The sequence below is a fragment of the Anser brachyrhynchus genome (genome assembly GCF_964034855.1).
Source record: "Anser brachyrhynchus genome assembly, chromosome: 18".
NCBI lineage: Eukaryota > Metazoa > Chordata > Aves > Anseriformes > Anatidae > Anser > Anser brachyrhynchus.
In genome coordinates this window covers 1,369,241-1,386,736 of record NC_137711.1, presented here as the reverse complement: position 1 = coordinate 1,386,736, position 17,496 = coordinate 1,369,241, and the positions used below count along the sequence as shown (strand labels likewise).

Here is a 17,496-nt window from a genome sequence, read left to right as displayed (position 1 = left end):
GGGGGAAAGCATCTGGGTACTGGTGCCCCCAGTGCCGCTGCTGAGGGGGAAGTGGGGGGACTGGTGAGCGCTGGGATGCCGAGGTGGCCCCGCTCCGTGGCGCTGGGTGGAGGTGGGTGTGCAGGGAGCACCCGCAAGGGCTGGGGGACCCCGCGCCCCGCCTGGGCTCTGGTGGAGGATTTTGTGCAATGGGAAACTCGCTCCCCACCTAAAATCCCTTATTTTTTCCCCCCACCCTTCGTGATTTAGGTGCGGGCGGCTGTGTCTGGAGCCCGAGCAGCGGGCGGTGATAACCCACGGGGGAGAGAGGAGCTGTAAAGAGCGCACCCCCCAGGGCGGATTTTTTGTTTCGCCGAGGATTTAGGGCGTCTGTGGGCTGGGGGGGAAGCGAGGCGTTCAGCAGCACAACCCCACAAGGCGAGGCGCCGGCCGCGCTGGCTCCCTGGTGCCGATTTTGGGGACGCCCGTGGTGTCCTCGGCTGCTTCCTGGGTGCTCGGGGGGCAGGAGGCTCCCAGGGGGGGCTGGGGCGGCCCCGCCTGGTTGTGCTCGGCCCCTGCTGCAGGCACTGGGGGGGGGCTGTGGCCCTATAGCAGGGGGTGGTGGGGTGCGGGGCCCTCGTGTCGTTGGGGTGCTGTTCTCGCAAGGGGGGAGCAGTGCCCCTAAAATGGAGGTTATGGGGTTCAATGGCCCCATAGCAGGGAGGTGATGGGGAGCAGGGCCCTTGTAGTATCGGGGTGCAGTTATCTTATGGGGGGGGGAGCAGTTCCCCTATAGCGGGGCGGTTATGGGGTTTGATACCCCACAGCGGGGGGGGGTTATAGGGTTTGATGCCCCCACAGCAGGGGGTGGTGGGGTGCAGGGCCCTTGTGTCGTCAGGGTGCAGTTCTCTCAAGGGGGGGCAGTGCCCCTATAGTGGGGAGGTTATGGGGTTCAATGCCCCATAGCGGGGGGGGTGATGGGGTGCAGGGCCCTTGTGTCGTTAGGGTGCAGTTCTCTCAAGGGGGGCGGCGCCCCTATAACAGGGAGGTTATGGGGTTTAATACCCCATAGCAGGGGGGGTTATGGGGTTCAGTGCCCCCATAGCGGGGGGGTTATAGGGTTCAATGCCCCCATAGCGGGGGGGTGATGGGGAGCAGGGCCCTGGTGTCGTTAGGGTGCAGTTACGGGGGGGAGCGGTGCCCCTATAACGCAGGTTATGGGCTTCGATGCCCCCACAGCGGGCAGGGGAGGGGTTTCGGTGCCCTATAGGGGACCGGGGGGCACCCGCCGCGGGCCCCCCATTCCCGGGGGAGGGGGGGGGGGGTCGGGGGGCGTGGCCACCAGGAGGGCGTGGCCTGGCGGGAGGGGGCGTGGCCTGGCGGGAGGGGGCGTGGCCTGGCGGGAGGGGGCGGAGCCCGCGGCGTGGCGGCGCGGCGCCCCCCCCCCCAGCCATCGGCGGCCCCGTCCCGGTGCCCGGCCCCGGCCCCATCGCGGCCCCGGCGCCGTCCCCGCCATGCCGCCCGCCCGCGCCGACTACCTGGCGCCCTGGTGGGCGGCCTGGCTGCACGGGGTGCCGCACCGCGACCTGCGCCTGCAGCCCGTGCCCGCCGCCTTCCGCCCGCGGGACCCCGAATACCAGCAGGTACCGACCCCCCCCCCCCCCGGTTCGTGCACCCCCCCTCCCCGGTTCGTTATCCCCCGGTTCGTGCCCCCTCCCCCCCCCCCCCTCCTGTAGGACCCCGCCCGGGGCTCGGTCCCCTCCCCCGTGCAGGGAGGAGGGGGGGGGACGCGCATCCAACCCCCCCGCAGCCCCCCCCCCCCCCCGTGATAACGGGGCCTCGGGGGGCTGCACCGCTTCCCTCCCGGTGATGCCCCCCCCGAAATCCCCATCCCCAGCCGGGGCTGCAGCGGGTCCCGCCGTGGGGCAGGGGCCGTGCGAGCCCCCAGCCGTACTGGGGGCACTGGGGGGCACTGGGGGGGGGGGCAGCGCTGAGCACCCGCTGCAGCCCCCGAGCATCCCCGGGCACCCCCTGCACCACCGCCGTGTCCTGCACGAGGGGGGAGGCAGCAGGGACAAGGGGGGGGCAGCAGGGACAAGGGGGGGGGCAGCAGGGACAAGGGGGGGGCAGCAGGGACAAAGGGGGGGGCAGCAGGGACAAGGGGGGGGGCAGCAGGGACAAGGGGGGGCAGCAGGGACAAGGGGGGGGCAGCAGGGACAAGGGGGGGGCAGCAGGGACAAAGGGGGGGGCAGCAGGGACAAGGGGGGGGCAGCAGGGACAAGGGGGGGGGCAGCAGGGACAAGGGGGGGGCAGCAGGGACGGTGACGGCGCCGCTTCCTCTTTCCTCCCCGTGACCGTCCCGTGGGAAGCCCCGGGACACGGTGGAAGTGCCCCCCCCCCCACCCCGGGGAGCAGGACCCGGCTCCTTCCCCAGCGGCTGCCCCCCCCACGGGGCGCTGAGCGTCTCCCCCCTCACCCTTTTCCTCCCCAGTCGCTGCTTTTCCTGGGCTTGGTGGCCGCCGTCTGCCTCGGCCTCAACCTCCTCTTCCTCACCGCCTACCTGATCTGCCTGTGCTGCTGCAAGAGGGACGAGGAGCCCGAGACCAAGCGGCCCCACTCCTGCTGTGTCACCTGGATGGCCGTCACCGCCGGCCTCATCTGCTGGTGAGACCGGGGAGGGGGGTCCTGGCACCGTGTCCCCCCCATCCCACCCCACCCCACCGCACGTCGCTTTGTTCAGATTTGGGTGCTGGAGGCTTAAAAACCGCCTGGCCCCGTCCCCATGGGGCAGCCCCGGGGACCCGTCCCCGTCCCCCCCCCCCCCGTGGCCGTGCCCCCCTCCCGGTTAATCCCGGCCGGCAGCGGGGCCGGGTCGCTAATCCCCGCGCGGAGCAGATGGCGGGCGGCAGCGTGACCCAGCTGGCAGCCCCCCTGCGCGGCTGCCCTTAATTGTGGCCGGAGCAATTAGGCGGGGGGCTCTCCTGCACCCGGCAGCGCTCGGTTGCTTTGCCGAGCCCCCCCCACCGACCCCCCCGTCCCGCACCGGGGCCGGGGTGGGACAGCACGCGGCCGCCTTTCGTCCTGCGCCAGACAAAGGCTTTCTTTTTGCCCGGGCAGTGTCCGGCTCTGAACGCTTCCCGGAGCAGGCAAATGTCACTAATGAGCTCGGCGTGCTCATCCCGTGATCGCTTCCCCCCAGCCCCGGGGGCACGCGCGTGTGCAAGGTGCTCGCCGCCCCCCAGCTCCGCGAGCCGGGACCCCCAGCCCCGAAACAGGAGAGCCCGGCGGGGCCTGTTTGCAGCTGCGAGAGCCTTTAGAGACCTAATTGGGGCGAACGGCCCCGTGTGTGGCATTTTTATGGGCATTCCCTGCAGGGACGGAGGCAGGGAGAGGCTCCGACCTCTGCCCACGGTGCTGCTCCTCACGAGCGGGTTTCCTCCAGCGGATTCCCCTAATTTGCCTTGCCTTCATCTCCCCGTGCCCAGCCCACGGAGCAGCTCCGGGCTCGGGTGTCCCCAGGCGCTGCGGTCACCACCTCGGAGCGTGTCCCCGTTGCGGTCCTGTCCCCATCTGCCCGGGCTCTGCCCTCCCTGGAGTGGGGTCTGCGGACCCAAGGACGCTCCGGGGAGCGCCCCTTACCCATCCCGTGTCCCCACAGCTCCCTGACCCCGAGGCGTTGGGGTGAGCGGTTTTCCCCCCCTCTCTAACCCGGGGTCCCCGTTCTGTCCGCAGCACGGCCGTCGGCATCGGCTTCTATGGGAACAGCGAGACCAACGACGGGGTCTACCAGCTGCTCTACGCCCTGGACAACGCCAACCACACCCTGACCGGCATCGACTCGCTGGTAGGGCTGCGGGGCAGGGACCCCCGACCCCCTCGGTGCCCCCCGGGCGCCGCTCTGCCTTCCTGCGGCTTCTCCCCACCGTCTCCTGGGGCAGAAAAACCTGCCGTGGAACGCGGCCGGTGCTCCCGCTGCCGGCGGGGGGGCTGCCGGGGACCCTCCCCAGCCCCGCGGCAGGGCTGGGCTGAGCCCCCGTGGCCGAGCGCGGGAGGCTGACTTCAGCCCCGCAGAATGGGGCCTTTGTGCCTTGTTATCCGCGCCGGGGCCGTCCCCGCTGGGCTTCTGCCACCCTTCCCCTTCCCTGCTGCGCCCCTCGGCGCCGCCGTTGGTTTGGGGACGCAGATGCCCACCTCTGGAGGGTGTCAGCCCCCTCCTCCCCCCCCCCCCCCCCCAGCTCTCACCTATGGGGTGACCACAGGGGCGGCAGGGTTGCCCCTAAGCTTTGTCCTTGGCCAGGTGTCACCCGCTGTCCGTGCCCCAGGGGACCCCCCAGCCCCTTCCCACCTATGCTCACCCCCCCGTGCGCCCCATCCGCAGGTGGCGGGCACCACGCTGCAGCTGCAGGTGGGGCTGGAGCAGCACCTGGGGCGGCTGAGCGAGGTGCTGGCCCCGCGGGCCGACTACCTGCAGACCCTCAAGTTCCTGCAGCAGCTGGCCGGCAGCGTCGTGCTGCAGCTCTCGGGGCTGCCCGTGTGGCGCGGGGTCAGCGCCGACCTGACCGCGCTGGCCGCCCGCGCCGCCTACGTGGAGTACTACCGGTGAGCCCCCGCCCCCGAGCACCCCGTCCCCCGGGGCTGGGGAGGGGGCACGAGCCGACGGTGCCCTTCCTCTGCGCCCAGGTGGCTGGCCTACCTCCTCTTCTTCATCCTCGTCCTCACCATCTGCCTGCTGGCCTGCCTGGGGCTGGCCAAGCGCTCCCGCTGCCTCCTCACCATGTGAGTGCCCGGGGACGGGCTCTGGGCTCCCCCCGCGGCGCCGTGCCGCGGCGCTCACCCCTCTCCCCGCAGGATGCTGTGCTGCGGGCTCCTGACCCTCGTCCTCAGCTGGGCTTCCATGGCCCTGGACACGGCGGCGGCGGTGGTGAGTGGGCGCCGCGGGGCGGCAGCGTGAGGGGGGGGCAGCCCAGCGCCCCGCCGGCCCCCACCGTGCTCCGTCTCGTCCCTACAGGGCACCAGCGACTTCTGCGTGGCCCCGGACAAGTTCATCATGAACCAGACGGAGAGCGAGATCAGCGCGGGTAAGGACCAGCCGCGGGGGCACCCCAGTGCTCCCCAAAATGTTCCTGGGGTCTCCAGGGGGCCGTGCTCCGCGCCGAGCCCCCCCCCGCCACGTTGCTCTCGGCCCCGCGGGGGGCTCACGCTGATGTCTCCCTTTGCTTTGCAGAGGTGGTTCACTACTACCTGTACTGCGAGCAGAGCCTGAGCAACCCCTTCCAGCAGGTACGGGGGGGCGCAGAGCCCCTCGGGGTGGGGGCTGGCTGGGCGGTGGGCTCTGACGGTCGCCCTGCCGCCCCTCGCAGGCTCTCACCGTCTTCCAGCGCTCGCTCACCACCATGCAGATCCAGACCCAGGGCCTGATACAGTTCGCGCTGCCCCTCTTCCCCACGGCTGAGGTATGGGGTGAGGTGTGGGGGGGGCATCCCGTGCCCCCCAGGGCTCGCCCCCCCTGCTCCGACGCTGTTCTCACCCCGTCCCCATTCCCTGCAGAAAGACCTCCTGGGGGTCCAGCAGCTCCTCAACGCCTCGGAGACCAGCCTGCACCAGCTCACGGCCATGCTGGACTGCCGGGGTCTGCACAAGGTGAGCAGGGGGCCGGGACGGGCGCGTGCGGCTCCCAGGGCTCCCCCCAGCCCCCCCCAAAGCCCCCAGCCCCGCCGTGTGTCCCGCTGCAGGACTACCTGGACGCCCTGATCGGCATCTGCTACGACGGGGTGGAAGGGCTGCTCTACCTGGTCCTCTTCTCCCTGCTGGTGGCCGCCTCCTTCTCCACCATCATCTGCGCCACGCCGCGCGCCTGGAAGCACTTAGCGGGCAGGTGAGCCTGGCGAGCCCCCCTCCCCGCGTGGCCTCATTGCCTTTGTCCTTCCCCCCCCCCCGGGGGTTGATCGCGGTGTCCGCACCCCACCACCACCCCCGCAGGGACCGGGACTACGACGACATGGACGAGGAAGACCCCTTCAACCCGCAGGCGCGCCGCATCGCCGCCCACAACCCGGCGCGGGGGCAGCTCCGCAGCTTCTGCAGCTACAGCAGCAGCCTGGGCAGCCAGAGCAGCCTGCACCCCCCCGCGCAGACCATCTCCAACGCCCCCGTCTCCGAGTACATGTGAGAGACCGAGGTCCCCTTGGGGGGTCCCCGGGGCCCGCAGGGCTCGCCCTGTGCCCCCCCCCCCTCGGAGGTTTCATCCCCCCCCCCCCCGGCTCCTGCAGGAACCAAGCCGCGCTCTTCGGTGGGAACCCGCGCTACGAGAACGTGCCCCTGATCGGCAGGGGCTCTCCCCCCCCCACGGTACGGCGGGCGGCCGAGGCCAAATCCTTCTTGTGAGGGGGCGGTGGGGGGGTGCCCAAGTGCCCAGGAGCCCCCTGTGGCAGACAAAAAGCGTCCAGCATCCCTGCGGGGCTCTGTTTCGGGGAAGGGGCCGGGTGAGCTGCGCCCCCTCCCCTGCTGCCCGTGCGGGGGACGTGTGGGATCTGGGAGCGAATCTCTCCGGCCCGCCCTGCTAACCCAGTTCCTCACCATCCCGGGGGGGCTGCAGGGAGAGGTTACCCACCACGTGCTCGGAGGAGACCAAAATAGCCTTCCCTCGCCGTCTGCTTTATTTTTTTTATTTATCCCCAGACTTTTAAAGGACACTTTCTGCACTAGTCCGTGCATGTTTACGTTTCCCCACCGTTTATTTAACCCACCCTGTCTGTTATAACACCTGCTTTATTTTTGTTCCTTTTGTTTTGTTTTGTTTCGCATCAATTATTTTGGAGCTAAGTTGCCCACCAAGAGTAAGTTCAAGTCGCTTCGTTCCCCCTCGTGGTCCTGGGGCAGCGGCTGGGTTCCCGTCCTCAGCTTCCCGATTAGATCCCATCCCTTCTGCTGGGGCTGCTTCGCTGCTGGGGGCAGCTTGGGGGCTGCGTTTTGTCCCCAGGCCCTGGAGACATTTGGTTTGCAGCTCCCCTGTGCCCAGGGGCTGGAAATGCTCCCCATCTCCATCCCCCTCCTGTCTCAGCCTGGCTCTCCTCCCGTTCTGGCAGCATTTAATCTGCTTCGATGCCTGCACCCGAGGCACCAACTCCTCTCCGTGCCAGCTCATCCCTCGCGGGCACGGTGGTGGCATCACGATGGTGCCGGGGACGTGGCTCGGGGGCTGCTGCGGGGACGGGGTGCTCGGGGTCCCCGTGCTCCCCGCTGCCAGGGACAATATTTTGCCATCAGGTGAACGCGCGGAGCCGTGCCACTGCGGGAGGCTCTAATCCGATTGCGCAGACCTTGCAGCTGGCAGGGCTGTTCCCAGGGGGGGACGGACGCGGGGATTAATTTGAGCGCTTCTCCCTGCCCTGAATGGTCTAATTTAACCGGGATTCAGATCCCTGAGGAAGGACTTTAGCGGTCCAAAATAACAAACTTGAAATAATCTTCCTTAATGCCTGGCCGGGGACGCCCCTCCCTGTGGCCCAGTGCTGGAGAAGTGTCATTGTGCGCCGCGGGCAGGGCAGGGGCTGGAGGTTTTTTTTGGGGGTCTTACCGAAATTCCAGCTGGGGGAGAGGCTGGCGAGACCCAGCCTGTCCCCACAGCCATGATGAGCACAGCAAATTAATTGGGGATTAGTACAAATGGGAAGCAACCTTCCCTCTCCATCCTCAGGCTTTCTCCGAGCCCGCCGGTGACGTGGGGCTGGGCGGGATGTGGCTGGGGGCCTGGGGGGGGGCTCAGGCCGTGCTAACTGCGTGCCCTCTCCCCGCAGTACTCCCCGAGCATGCGAGCCACCTACCTGTCCGTCACCGATGAGCACGTCAGGCCCTTCAACACCGAGTTCCCAGCCTAGCGCGCTGGCCCCGAGCAGCTCGTGGGAGGAGAAGAAGCCCCCGGCGCTCCCGTGATGGAAACCAAAGACCCCCGGCTCCCCGTGGCACAGGTCTGGGGCAGCCCCCCGGGAGAGGCGGACGAGCCCTGGCTGCTGGAGCCCCTCACACCCCGCTCTCCTCCCTCGGCAGCTTCTGCTGGCTCTCACGTCTTCCTGCCTGCCTTACGGGACGCTTCCCGGCACTAACAGCAGGTCTCCGGCCGGCAGCGGGGCTGCCGCTGCGCCGCCAGGGCTGGGGATGGTTCGTGCCCACCGCCTTCTCCCCCTTCCCACCCGTGCCAGCTCGGGGTTTTCATGCCACGGATGGGGGCCGCGTCTGGCTTCCTTTTTTTGGAGGGCAAAGACCAGGACCGTGGGCTGCCTGCCCCACGTGCGGGGTCCCGGCCGGCGGCTCCTTCGCCCCCGTAGCAATGCAGACCCAACCACTAGTGATCCCGGCGCCTTCCCCGCGTCCCCGTGCTGCCCCCTGGCCCTGTGTACGGGGGTGTAGGGTAGGGGTGTTTTGGCCTTGCTGTTTTTCCTTCGCTTTGTGTCTGGGTTTTACGAGTTACCTGCAGGGCAGAGGTGCCGTGCGGCTCACTGCCTCTGCTGCAGCTCGGTTTTACTGCAGCGCACGGCGGTCGGAGGTGTTCGGCTGGTCTGTAGGCTCTTTTTGGCAGTTCTGCTCCCTGGGGCAGGCTCCCCTCTTTTGTGCAGGATGGCTCCGGGGTAACCACAAACCCCCTGGAGAGGTTTAGGGACATCGGGCATCCCCAGAGCAGGATGCAGCCCTGCGGCTGGCTGTGCCAAGAGGGGAGGGCACGTCCCCGCTGTCCTGCCTGGCATTGCCGGGGCTTCGGGCTAAGCAAGGGCACAGCTCTTGGGACGGAGCCAGGGAGAACCAGCGTGAGCTGAACCGGGGCCTTTGTGGCTGCTCATTTTGGGGTGGGCTGTCCCGGGAACCTCCGGGCCCCTGTGCTGCTGGTGTTGGTCGTTCGTCCCTCCCTGCTCCCTGCTCTGCCAGCTTCACGTTGAGCTGACAGCACCGCAGACGGGGGGCACGGGCTGTCCGTGGGGCAAGCAGAGCCCTGCTGGGGTTATTACTTGATGGCAGTGACTCACTGTGTCTTTTAAAGATAACTTGTACATACCCTTCTGTCCCCTAACGTCGTCTGTCCATGTTACATGTGACTAGCATTACGTGCTGTTGGAACTTCCCGTTTTTTTATTTTTATTTTTTTTGCTTTTAATGTTTTGATGTAACGGTACTGGTAGCAGAGCTGTTTTTCAGCGCATGTGAACTAACCTCATGAGGACTCCTCCTAGGAGGAGCGGGAGTCCTGCCTGATTTGTATGTGCCCTTGAGGGGAAAAGACAATAAACACTTGTACTAAACTCATCTCCTTCTTTTCGCTTTCTCGGAGCTGACATGCATCTGTCCCCGTCCCCCCAGTGTTCCCAGTCAGGGCACTGCGCCCACCCCAGCGTGCCTGGCTCTGCAGGGCTGGGGGCTCTTTATGGCCGGGACAAGCAGCCCGCTGCAGACGCCAGGCCGTGCATTTCTTCTTCACAGCTGAAGCAGTTTTTAATGGGGCTCAAATCGTGTGGCTGCGTCTGCAGCTTGCACTGGTGCAAGCTCCGGCAGTGACGGGGGTGACAGAGGCTGTGGGTGTGCGAGGGGTGCACGGAGGTGCCCTCGGTGGCACAGGCACCGTGGTTGACGGGAATAACGGTGCCCGGCGCTCTGTTAAACCTGGGCAGCGCGTTGGGTCGCAGCTTGTGCAGTTTCTGTGGCCGCTCTCCTCTCGGAGATGGCCTTGGCACACTTGGGGACAGGTGGAGCGCTCGGCAGACCCTGGGGACACAGGGTCCCCGCGGTGCCAACTCCACGACCTCGGCTCTTGCACGGGGCCCTGTGGCTGGGTGCTGAGGCCATTGGGCACGGCTCTACCACATCTGACCGTGAGCTGCAGCCGTCCCTGGCACCTCCGGCAGCACCGGGACCAGGAGAGGGCCGGGGCTGGGTGCCAGCGGGGACGGGGCCATGGCTGCTCCCCTGCCAAGGGGACATTGGCAGTGTCCCCCTGCTCCACGTAGGGACCAGCAGGGCTGCAGGCACCACTTCCTGGCCCAGTGAGTTCCGCCCTCACACAGATTAGGAAGCTGCTTTCCCTTAGGAAGCTGCTGCTACGTGCTAATCACCAAGCCTCATTAACAGCTCTCTACCCTCCCAAGATGGCGGCGGGCAGAGGCCACCCCTCCCCGCCTTGCCCTTCCCAAGATGGCGGCGGCGGCAGCACGTGACCCCCGCGCTCCCGTTGCCAGGCGGCGGCGGACGCGGACCGGGCCGGGCCGGGCCGGGCCGGGCCGGGCCATGGAGATCGTCCACGTCTACACGAGGCGGCGCAGCGACTTCGGGCGGCCCTGCTGCTTCTCCGACCGGCCGGCCGAGGTGTGCGTGGACATCCAGCCCGACCCCAGCCTGGCCGAGGCCTTCGTGCTGCGCAGCCCCGTGGACGCCCCGGTGCAGCACGGCAGCGACATGTCGGAGCACGAGGTGCGCGGCCGGGAGGGGGGCACCTCGCTCCTCCATCGCCTTGTTCCTCCATTGCCTCGTTCCTCCATCACCTCGTTCCTCCATCGCCTCGTTCCTCTGTCGCTTTGTGCCTCCATCGCCTTGTTCCTCCATTGCCTCGTTCCTCCAACGCCTCGTTCCTCCATCGCCTCGGTCCTCCATCGCCTCGTTCCTCCATCGCCTCGTTCCTCCATCGCCTCGTTCCTCTGTCGCTTTGTGCCTCCATTGCCTCGTTCCTTCATCGCCTCGTTCCTCCATCACTTTGTACCACCATCGCCTCACTCCTCCATCGCCTTGGTCCTCTATCGCCTCGTTCCTCCATCGCCTCGCTCCTCCATCACCTTGTTCCTCCATCACCTCGTTCCTCTATCACTTTGTACCTCCATCGCCTCATTCCTCCATCGCTTTGTACCTCCATCGCCTCGTTCCTCCATTGCCTCTTTCCTCCATCGCCTCGCTCCTCCATCGCTTTATACCTCCATCGCCTCGTTCCTCTGTCGCTTTGTACCTTCATCGCCTCGCTCCTCCATCGCTTTATACCTCCATCATCTCATTCCTCCATCGCTTTGTTCCTCCATCACCTCGTTCCTCCATCACCTCATACCTCCATCATGTCATTCCTCCATCACCTCATTCCTCTATCGCCTCGGTCCTCTATCGCCTCGTTCCTCCATCGCCTCCTTCCTCCATCACTTGTTCCTCCATCACCTCGTTCCTCCATCACCTCGTTCCTCCATCGCCTCCTTCCTCCATCACCTCATTCTTCCATCCCTTCGTACCTCCGTCATCCCAGTCCCACACTCTTCCTCTCCCCACAGGTCAACACGGAGCGGGTGGAGGTGGAAACCCGCGGCGTGAACCACGTGGAGGGCGGCTGGCCCAAAGACATCAACACCCAGGAGCTGGAGCAGACGGCCCGCTTTCGGAAGAAGGTGGAGAAGGAGGAGAACTACATCAACACCGTCGTGCACCTCGGCACCGTGAGGCCCTGCCTGTCCCCCAGCCCTCCGGGGCCGCCCGCTGCCCCCCGCGCGGCGGCACGGCCTCAGCGGCGCTGTGTCTGCAGCTGATGGAGCACTGCGTCAGGCAGAACAACGCCATCGACATCTACGAGGAGTACTTCGGCGAGGAGGAGGAGGCAGAGTTGGAGGACGAGTCCCCCTCCGCCAAAACCATCAATGTCATCAGGTAGTGCCGCTGGCTGCGCTGGGCCGTGGTGCTTGCCGGGCTCTGCAGCCCCACGGCGGGCGGCTGCGTGAGCTGAGCCCTCTGTTAAACTGCCCTGGAGGGAAGGGAGGGGAAACCAGCGGCATTAAGATCGGTTTGTGGATGGGGAGGCCTGATACAGCCCCACAGAGAATCATAGAATCCTTAAGGTTGGAAAAGACCCTCCAGATCATCTGGTCCAACCGCCCCCCTACTACCAATATCACCCACCAAACCACGTCCCTAAGCACCACGTCCAACCTTTCCTTGAAAACCCCAGGGACGGTGACACCACCACCTCCCTGGGCAACCCGTCCCAACGCCTGACTGCTCTTTCAGTACCTCCGTACGCTCCGTCTGTTCCTCCCCTCTCTGCCCTGCCCAGGCACTTTGGAGACAGATGCCACAGTCCAGGGATGGATGCAGCTCTGGGCATCCTCTAACAGCACTTTAGACAGGAACCTTTTTTTTTTTTTTTAAGTGCCTCAAAGATTGTTTTTAAATGTCAGGGGCTGCTAGGTCATTTCTAGAAGTCAGATCCAGTAACGTAATTGGATTCTTAGAAATGTATAACTGGAAAGACTTTATTAAATCATCAACTCTTCTTCCCCCACCCGGCTCCCAGGAGAATCGTTTCCTGCACTCAGTGCTCGAGAGCTGTAGCTTGTTTTAATTGTGATTCCCACAGCTTCCTTTGGGAGACAGCATTCCCAGGACATGTTGAAACTGTTAACAAACTAACATCTTTTTTTGATGTCCTGTTACCAAAAAGGGATCCAAACGTCACGAAGAGGACAGCCACACATCTCTCCTGGCACCCTGACAGATGCAAGAAGCTGGCAGTGGCTTATTGCAGCCTGGAGTTCCAGCAAAAGACAGAAGACATGAGCTTGGACTCGTACATCTGGGATCTGGGTAAGGGAATAAGAGAACTCACCGGTCGGTAATGGTGCTGCTGCGGAAGCACTTTGTGCCTTCAAAGCATCTCACGGATGTAACGAAGCCTCACGACACTCCAGAGGGGGAGGAACAGGGGTTCGGTTTCTGTTTTGCCCACAGATCAATGTAAAGAAGGGCAGAAATGGGACCTGAAAGCTGGCCAACAGGTGGAAAATAACCACTAAAATCCCACTACATGGCTTCATGAGCTCGAGCGCCCGCCACCACAACAGGCAGCTGAGCCACACGTCTCTTATGTGGTTCTTGTGTTCCTGTGGTTTGCTTGTGCTTGATTAAGAAAGGAAGAGGCTGCACAAGCCCAGGCTGAGAATTGTCCCGTTCTGCCAAAGCCTCTCTCAAACTTGTTGTGTTTAGGAGTGAAAAATGCAAAGAAGAGGGGGCTGTGTACCAGGGGTCTGTCCTCAGGCTGGCGGGCAAGGACAGGGCACTTCTCTTCCCTGGCGTGTGGTGCCGAGAGGCTGGTTTGGAGGTGGGGTGCTGTACCTCTGGGCTGTCTTTGTGCTCTGCTCTTTACTCGTTCCCTCTCGGCAGAAAACCCCAACAAGCCGGAGCTGGTCCTCAAGCCGTCGTCCCCTCTCGTGAGCCTGGAATACAACCCCAAGGACGCGCACGTCCTGGTGGGAGGCTGCTACAACGGGCAGATGGGTGAGGAAGAAGGGTTGTGTGTGAGGCCGTGGTAACGAGGCTCCGGCTTCATTTTAATCCAGCAGGAGCCTGGCTCCAGCACCGCCACGTCACAAATGACATAATGGCAGTAATGCTGCAGCTGGGAATATCTTAAGGATGGCTTGAAGCCCTGGGGCTTGGTGTGCAGAGACAGGCGCGTGCTGACCCGAGCAGCATGTGGAATGGAGGGGAGGGCAGGGCAGAGTGCCCAGGGGGACACGATTTGTTGGGGGATTTACCCAGGAAGCTCCAGAGGGGCTGGTGCGTGACGCCTGGGGCTGCTGGCACACGCACACATCTGAAGGATGGCGTGGGACACCCCTGTCCCCAGGCCCACACCTCCCCAGGGGTGCTCAGGCACTCCGGGCAGCCAGAGCTCGGCAGGATCAGGCCTCCAAGCAGCACAGGCCCCGTGCTCCCGCACCACCCGCTGCCCCGTATCTTTGTGTGGCAAAAGCCCAGAAGAGCTGCCGTCACTTCGTTCACTGCGTTGTTCTTGTGCGGCTGTTTCATGTGCCTGGAAAAGAGCCCCTGTTTGCCAGCTTCATTTTATGGCTCTGTTATTTACTTGGCCACACGAGCCCTTTGATTTAATTGCTCTCATTTTGATGTTTTCCTTGCCATTTGCAGCAGCGATCGGATCTGACAGGGCATGCATCACAGGGCTGTTGCCGCGCGCTCCGCAGGTGATGGAGGGGAGGGGATTTCACCCCGGCCTCCCCAGGCGTGCGGCGCTGGCCCAGCGGAGCGCACGCCGTCACATCCCATTGCCTAATTAAAAATGAGCGAGGGGGAGCGCGCACGGCTCGCTGCCACCACGGCCCAGCCGCCCAACCTTCATTGCACCGAGGACAGCCCTGCACCCTGACCTGTCCTCTGCTGCCTGTCAGAGGCAGAGAGAGGGATGGATGTCTGCTGCCCTCCCTGGGGACCCGCCTTCGTTAGCCACTGCCCTTAGGGCACGCAGGAGGGGAGCGCAGCCAGGGTCAGGTCACGCGGGATGGTTCTGAGCAGCACCGAGCGTAAGAGCTGCTCTTTGGGGCGCTGCTTAGGCCACGTCTGGTCCTGCTGCAACCCCTTGTGCAGAGCGGGTGGGGGGAGCTGGGAGGATTAATCGCCTCTGGGGTTGTAGTGCATCTGCCGCAGAGATGATCACCGAAGAAACGCTGCGGCTGTTTAATACGTTGCTGCTGCCTAGCTTGGCATTTGCAGAAAGTGCAAATTGTGCTTCCCTTCGGGGTGGGCACCCCTGTGAGTGATCGCAGCAGCAGGGTCCCAGCCTGGGGGGGCACTTGTTTGGTTCCAGGGAGCCAGGCAAAGGCAGCTGGTGCAGATCTTGACAGCTCCTTTTCTTTCGCAGCTTACTGGGACACCAGGAAAGGGGGGCTGCCCGTGGAGGTGTCCACCGTGGAGGCCAGCCACAGGGACCCCGTGTACGGCGCGATCTGGCTGCAGTCCAAAACGGGCACCGAGTGCTTCTCGGCCTCCACCGACGGGCAGGTACGGGGCAGGGGCAGGGAAAGGGCCGGGCACTCACGCACACAGCACCAGCCTGGCTCCCACAGCACCCACGGCCGAGCAGGATCAGCCCCTGCCCCGCAGCATCTCTCCCGGTGCCTGTCCCCTGCAGGTGCTGTGGTGGGACATCCGCAAGCTCTCCGAGCCCACCGAGACGCTGGTCTTGGACATCACCCGCCAGGGGCTGCTGGAGAACGCTCTGGGCGCCATCACGCTGGAGTTCGAGCCCACCATGGTGAGATCCCCTGGCCTGCCACTGGCATCATCCTCCCTGTACACAAATAATGTCCTAACGCGGCAGGAGCGTGAGCCAACCTGACCCGAGCAGGGTGGGCAGCGCCAGGTCACCCCCAGGGGCAGGGCTCCAGGGAAGCAGCACAAGAGTCTGATGCCCAGAGGGAGCACGGTGCTGCAGCTTGCAGCAGGTTCTCACCCCCCTTTGGGAGTCAGCGTGCTCCCAAAGCACGGGGAGCTTGCTGGCAGCTGGTCTCTAAAGCCCCCGGATCACGATGGGTCCCAGGGCTCCGTTCTCTCCGTCGCTGTCTGCAGCTGGCTCCCCTGCTCGGGCAGCAGAGCCCTTCGCTGCCCGGCTGTCCCCTGACGAGCAGGGTCCACGGGTCCCCAGCCTGCTGATGGCTGCTCTCTCCTGCTCCCACCCTCAGCCCACCAAGTTCATGGTGGGCACAGAGCAGGGCATCGTCATCGCCTGCAACCGCAAGGCCAAGACACCCCCCGAAAAAATCGCCGGCACCTACAGCGGCCATCACGGGCCCGTCTACGCCCTGACCAGGAACCCTTCGTACCCCAAAATCTTCCTGACGGTTGGCGACTGGACTGCTCGGATCTGGTCAGAGGAGGCCAAGGAGTCGTCAATTATGTGGACCAAGTAGGTGGCAGTGTGCGTGCTTGTCCTGTAAAAAATCCTCCTGCTTTGTGGAAGTGTGTGTCTGGGGCAGGTGACCAGCAGGGTCTGTGCCCAGGTGGAGGTGGTGGGACTGAGCCAGAGGTGCTAACGTGGCTGCGGGTGCTGGAACAGAGACAGCCCGGGCTAAAATCATGTGCTGGAGGCTGTGTGTAACAGCAGCAGTGCTGGGACCGGGGGATTCGGGGCCGTGAGCCCGTCCCGTGGCACCCAGCAGCACGGGGTCCCCGTCAGGTACCACCTCTCCTACCTGACGGCCGGGTGCTGGAGCACCGTGAGGCCGGCCGTCTTCTTCACGACCAAGATGGACGGCACCCTGGACGTCTGGGACTTCCTCTTCAAGCAGAACGACCCCTCGCTCAGCCTGAAGGTCGGTCCCCACCGATCCTCTTCCCTCCTTGGGGGGGGGGAGCAGGGGCTGCCCCGGTCAGCGCCGGCACCGCCGTGGGGCACGGAGTGCGCATCGCCCGCGGGTGGGGTGAGGAGATGGGGGGCACGCAGGGCTCTGGGTGTGCTCTGTCAAGCAGCAGCTGGCCCCCATGAGCCTTGGAGCCCAAAATTTTGCACACAGGCTCCTGTGACTGGGAAGCACGTGGGTCCGCCTCGGCCAGCCCTTCCTGCCTCGAGGCACCGGGTAAGGGCTAAGCGCTGACATCCGCCCGTCCTCCCTCCCCAGATCTGCGACGAGCCCCTCTCCAGCCTGCGCTTGCAGGACAACGGGTGCATCGTGGGCTGCGGCTCGAAACTGGGCACCGTCACCCTGCTGGAAATCTCCTCCGGGCTCTGCACCCTGCAGAGGAACGAGAAGAACCTGGCCAACGCCGTACGTGCGCCGCGGGTTGCGAGCTGCCGTGCCGGCTGGAGCGGCTGGATGCACGCACAGCGGAGCCCTCAGAGCTGCCAGCATGCGGCTGCCTGCTCGGCCGGTGCTGCCCTTGAGCCCTGCCCTGCTCGCACAGCACCGGGGCCGGCCGTGTCCCCATGGGGTCCCCTGCGCCCCTCAGCCCCTCTTTCTGCCCCAGATGTTCGAGAGGGAGACGAAGAGGGAGAAAATCCTGGAGGCCCGGCACCGGGAGATGCGGCTGAAGGAGCGCGCCAGGTCGGAAGGTCAGGATGCGGAGGCAGAGGAAATTCTGGAGGAGAGTCCCCAAGAGGCACTCGACCGAGCCCAGAAGGAGTTCTTTGAGGTTATTGAAGCGGAGCTGCAGAGGAGGGCACGGGCAGAGGCCCAGCACCTACACGGCAAGGTACTGGGAGCAGCAAGGCCCGGCAGCTGCAGCGGGCTCTGAAATCCCTGGGGGAGCCCCCCCCGGCCATGCCTGGCTGCCCGGTGCCACGGGACGGGGAGTGGTGGAGTTGGGCAGGGGAGATGTGGTCAGCCTCTGCCTTCCAGGTTAAAAAGCACGCGGAAGAGGAGGCAGTGGTGCAGGGGGAGGAGAGTGAGCTGCCCAAGTATGAAGAAGAGGATGAGGAAAATGTTGCTCCCAAGGTGAGCTCCCTGCAGCTTCACGCCAGGCAGGGCCCCTGGGGGTCTCTGCCTCCGTGGGGCAGCTCCCGGACCCCCCCGCCTGCTCTCCCCACAGGAGTAGCAGCGGAGCCAGGACCGGTGGATCGCACAGAAACCGTGGAGCTGTTCACAGATGCTCCTTGGCCCTTTGCCCTCCCGATTTTCTTTTTTTCCTGGAGCGTGAATAAACAGCAGCTTCCCACGTCACGCTTCCTGTTTTGTCACGGCGGCGTTGAGCAGAGGGTGGGAAGGCGGCGTCCTTTCTCCC

At 65.1% G+C, this 17,496-nt stretch overlaps 2 protein-coding genes across 4 annotated transcripts; both read left to right on the top strand.

Moving 5' to 3' along the window:
* The first annotated feature begins 1,383 nt into the window (after nucleotides 1-1,383).
* Nucleotides 1,384-9,273, top strand: TTYH2 (tweety family member 2). Its single transcript, XM_080561067.1, has 14 exons — nucleotides 1,384-1,622; nucleotides 2,471-2,643; nucleotides 3,712-3,823; nucleotides 4,358-4,578; nucleotides 4,660-4,755; nucleotides 4,828-4,900; nucleotides 4,988-5,057; nucleotides 5,204-5,259; nucleotides 5,340-5,432; nucleotides 5,527-5,619; nucleotides 5,712-5,854; nucleotides 5,959-6,144; nucleotides 6,249-6,327; nucleotides 7,776-9,273. The coding sequence occupies exons 1-14, from the start codon at nucleotides 1,494-1,496 to the stop codon at nucleotides 7,854-7,856; spliced, it is 1,605 nt and encodes a 534-aa protein (XP_080417193.1). The 5' UTR covers nucleotides 1,384-1,493; the 3' UTR covers nucleotides 7,857-9,273.
* Nucleotides 9,274-9,422: 149 nt separating this feature from the next.
* Nucleotides 9,423-17,430, top strand: DNAI2 (dynein axonemal intermediate chain 2). Of its 3 annotated transcripts, none has more exons than XM_080561061.1 (13): nucleotides 9,423-10,431; nucleotides 11,268-11,429; nucleotides 11,540-11,637; nucleotides 12,428-12,570; nucleotides 13,147-13,260; nucleotides 14,642-14,781; nucleotides 14,912-15,034; nucleotides 15,462-15,685; nucleotides 15,956-16,091; nucleotides 16,398-16,559; nucleotides 16,744-16,968; nucleotides 17,115-17,210; nucleotides 17,305-17,430. In XM_080561061.1, exons 1-13 carry the CDS (start codon nucleotides 10,156-10,158, stop codon nucleotides 17,308-17,310), a joined length of 1,905 nt encoding a protein of 634 aa, XP_080417187.1. In that variant the 5' UTR covers nucleotides 9,423-10,155; the 3' UTR covers nucleotides 17,311-17,430. The 3 variants fall into 3 exon arrangements, with proteins under 3 accessions (XP_080417187.1, XP_080417186.1, XP_080417185.1); XM_080561060.1 differs by having other exon boundaries at nucleotides 11,516-11,637; nucleotides 16,398-16,544; XM_080561059.1 differs by having other exon boundaries at nucleotides 11,516-11,637.
* Nucleotides 17,431-17,496: the final 66 nt, after the last annotated feature.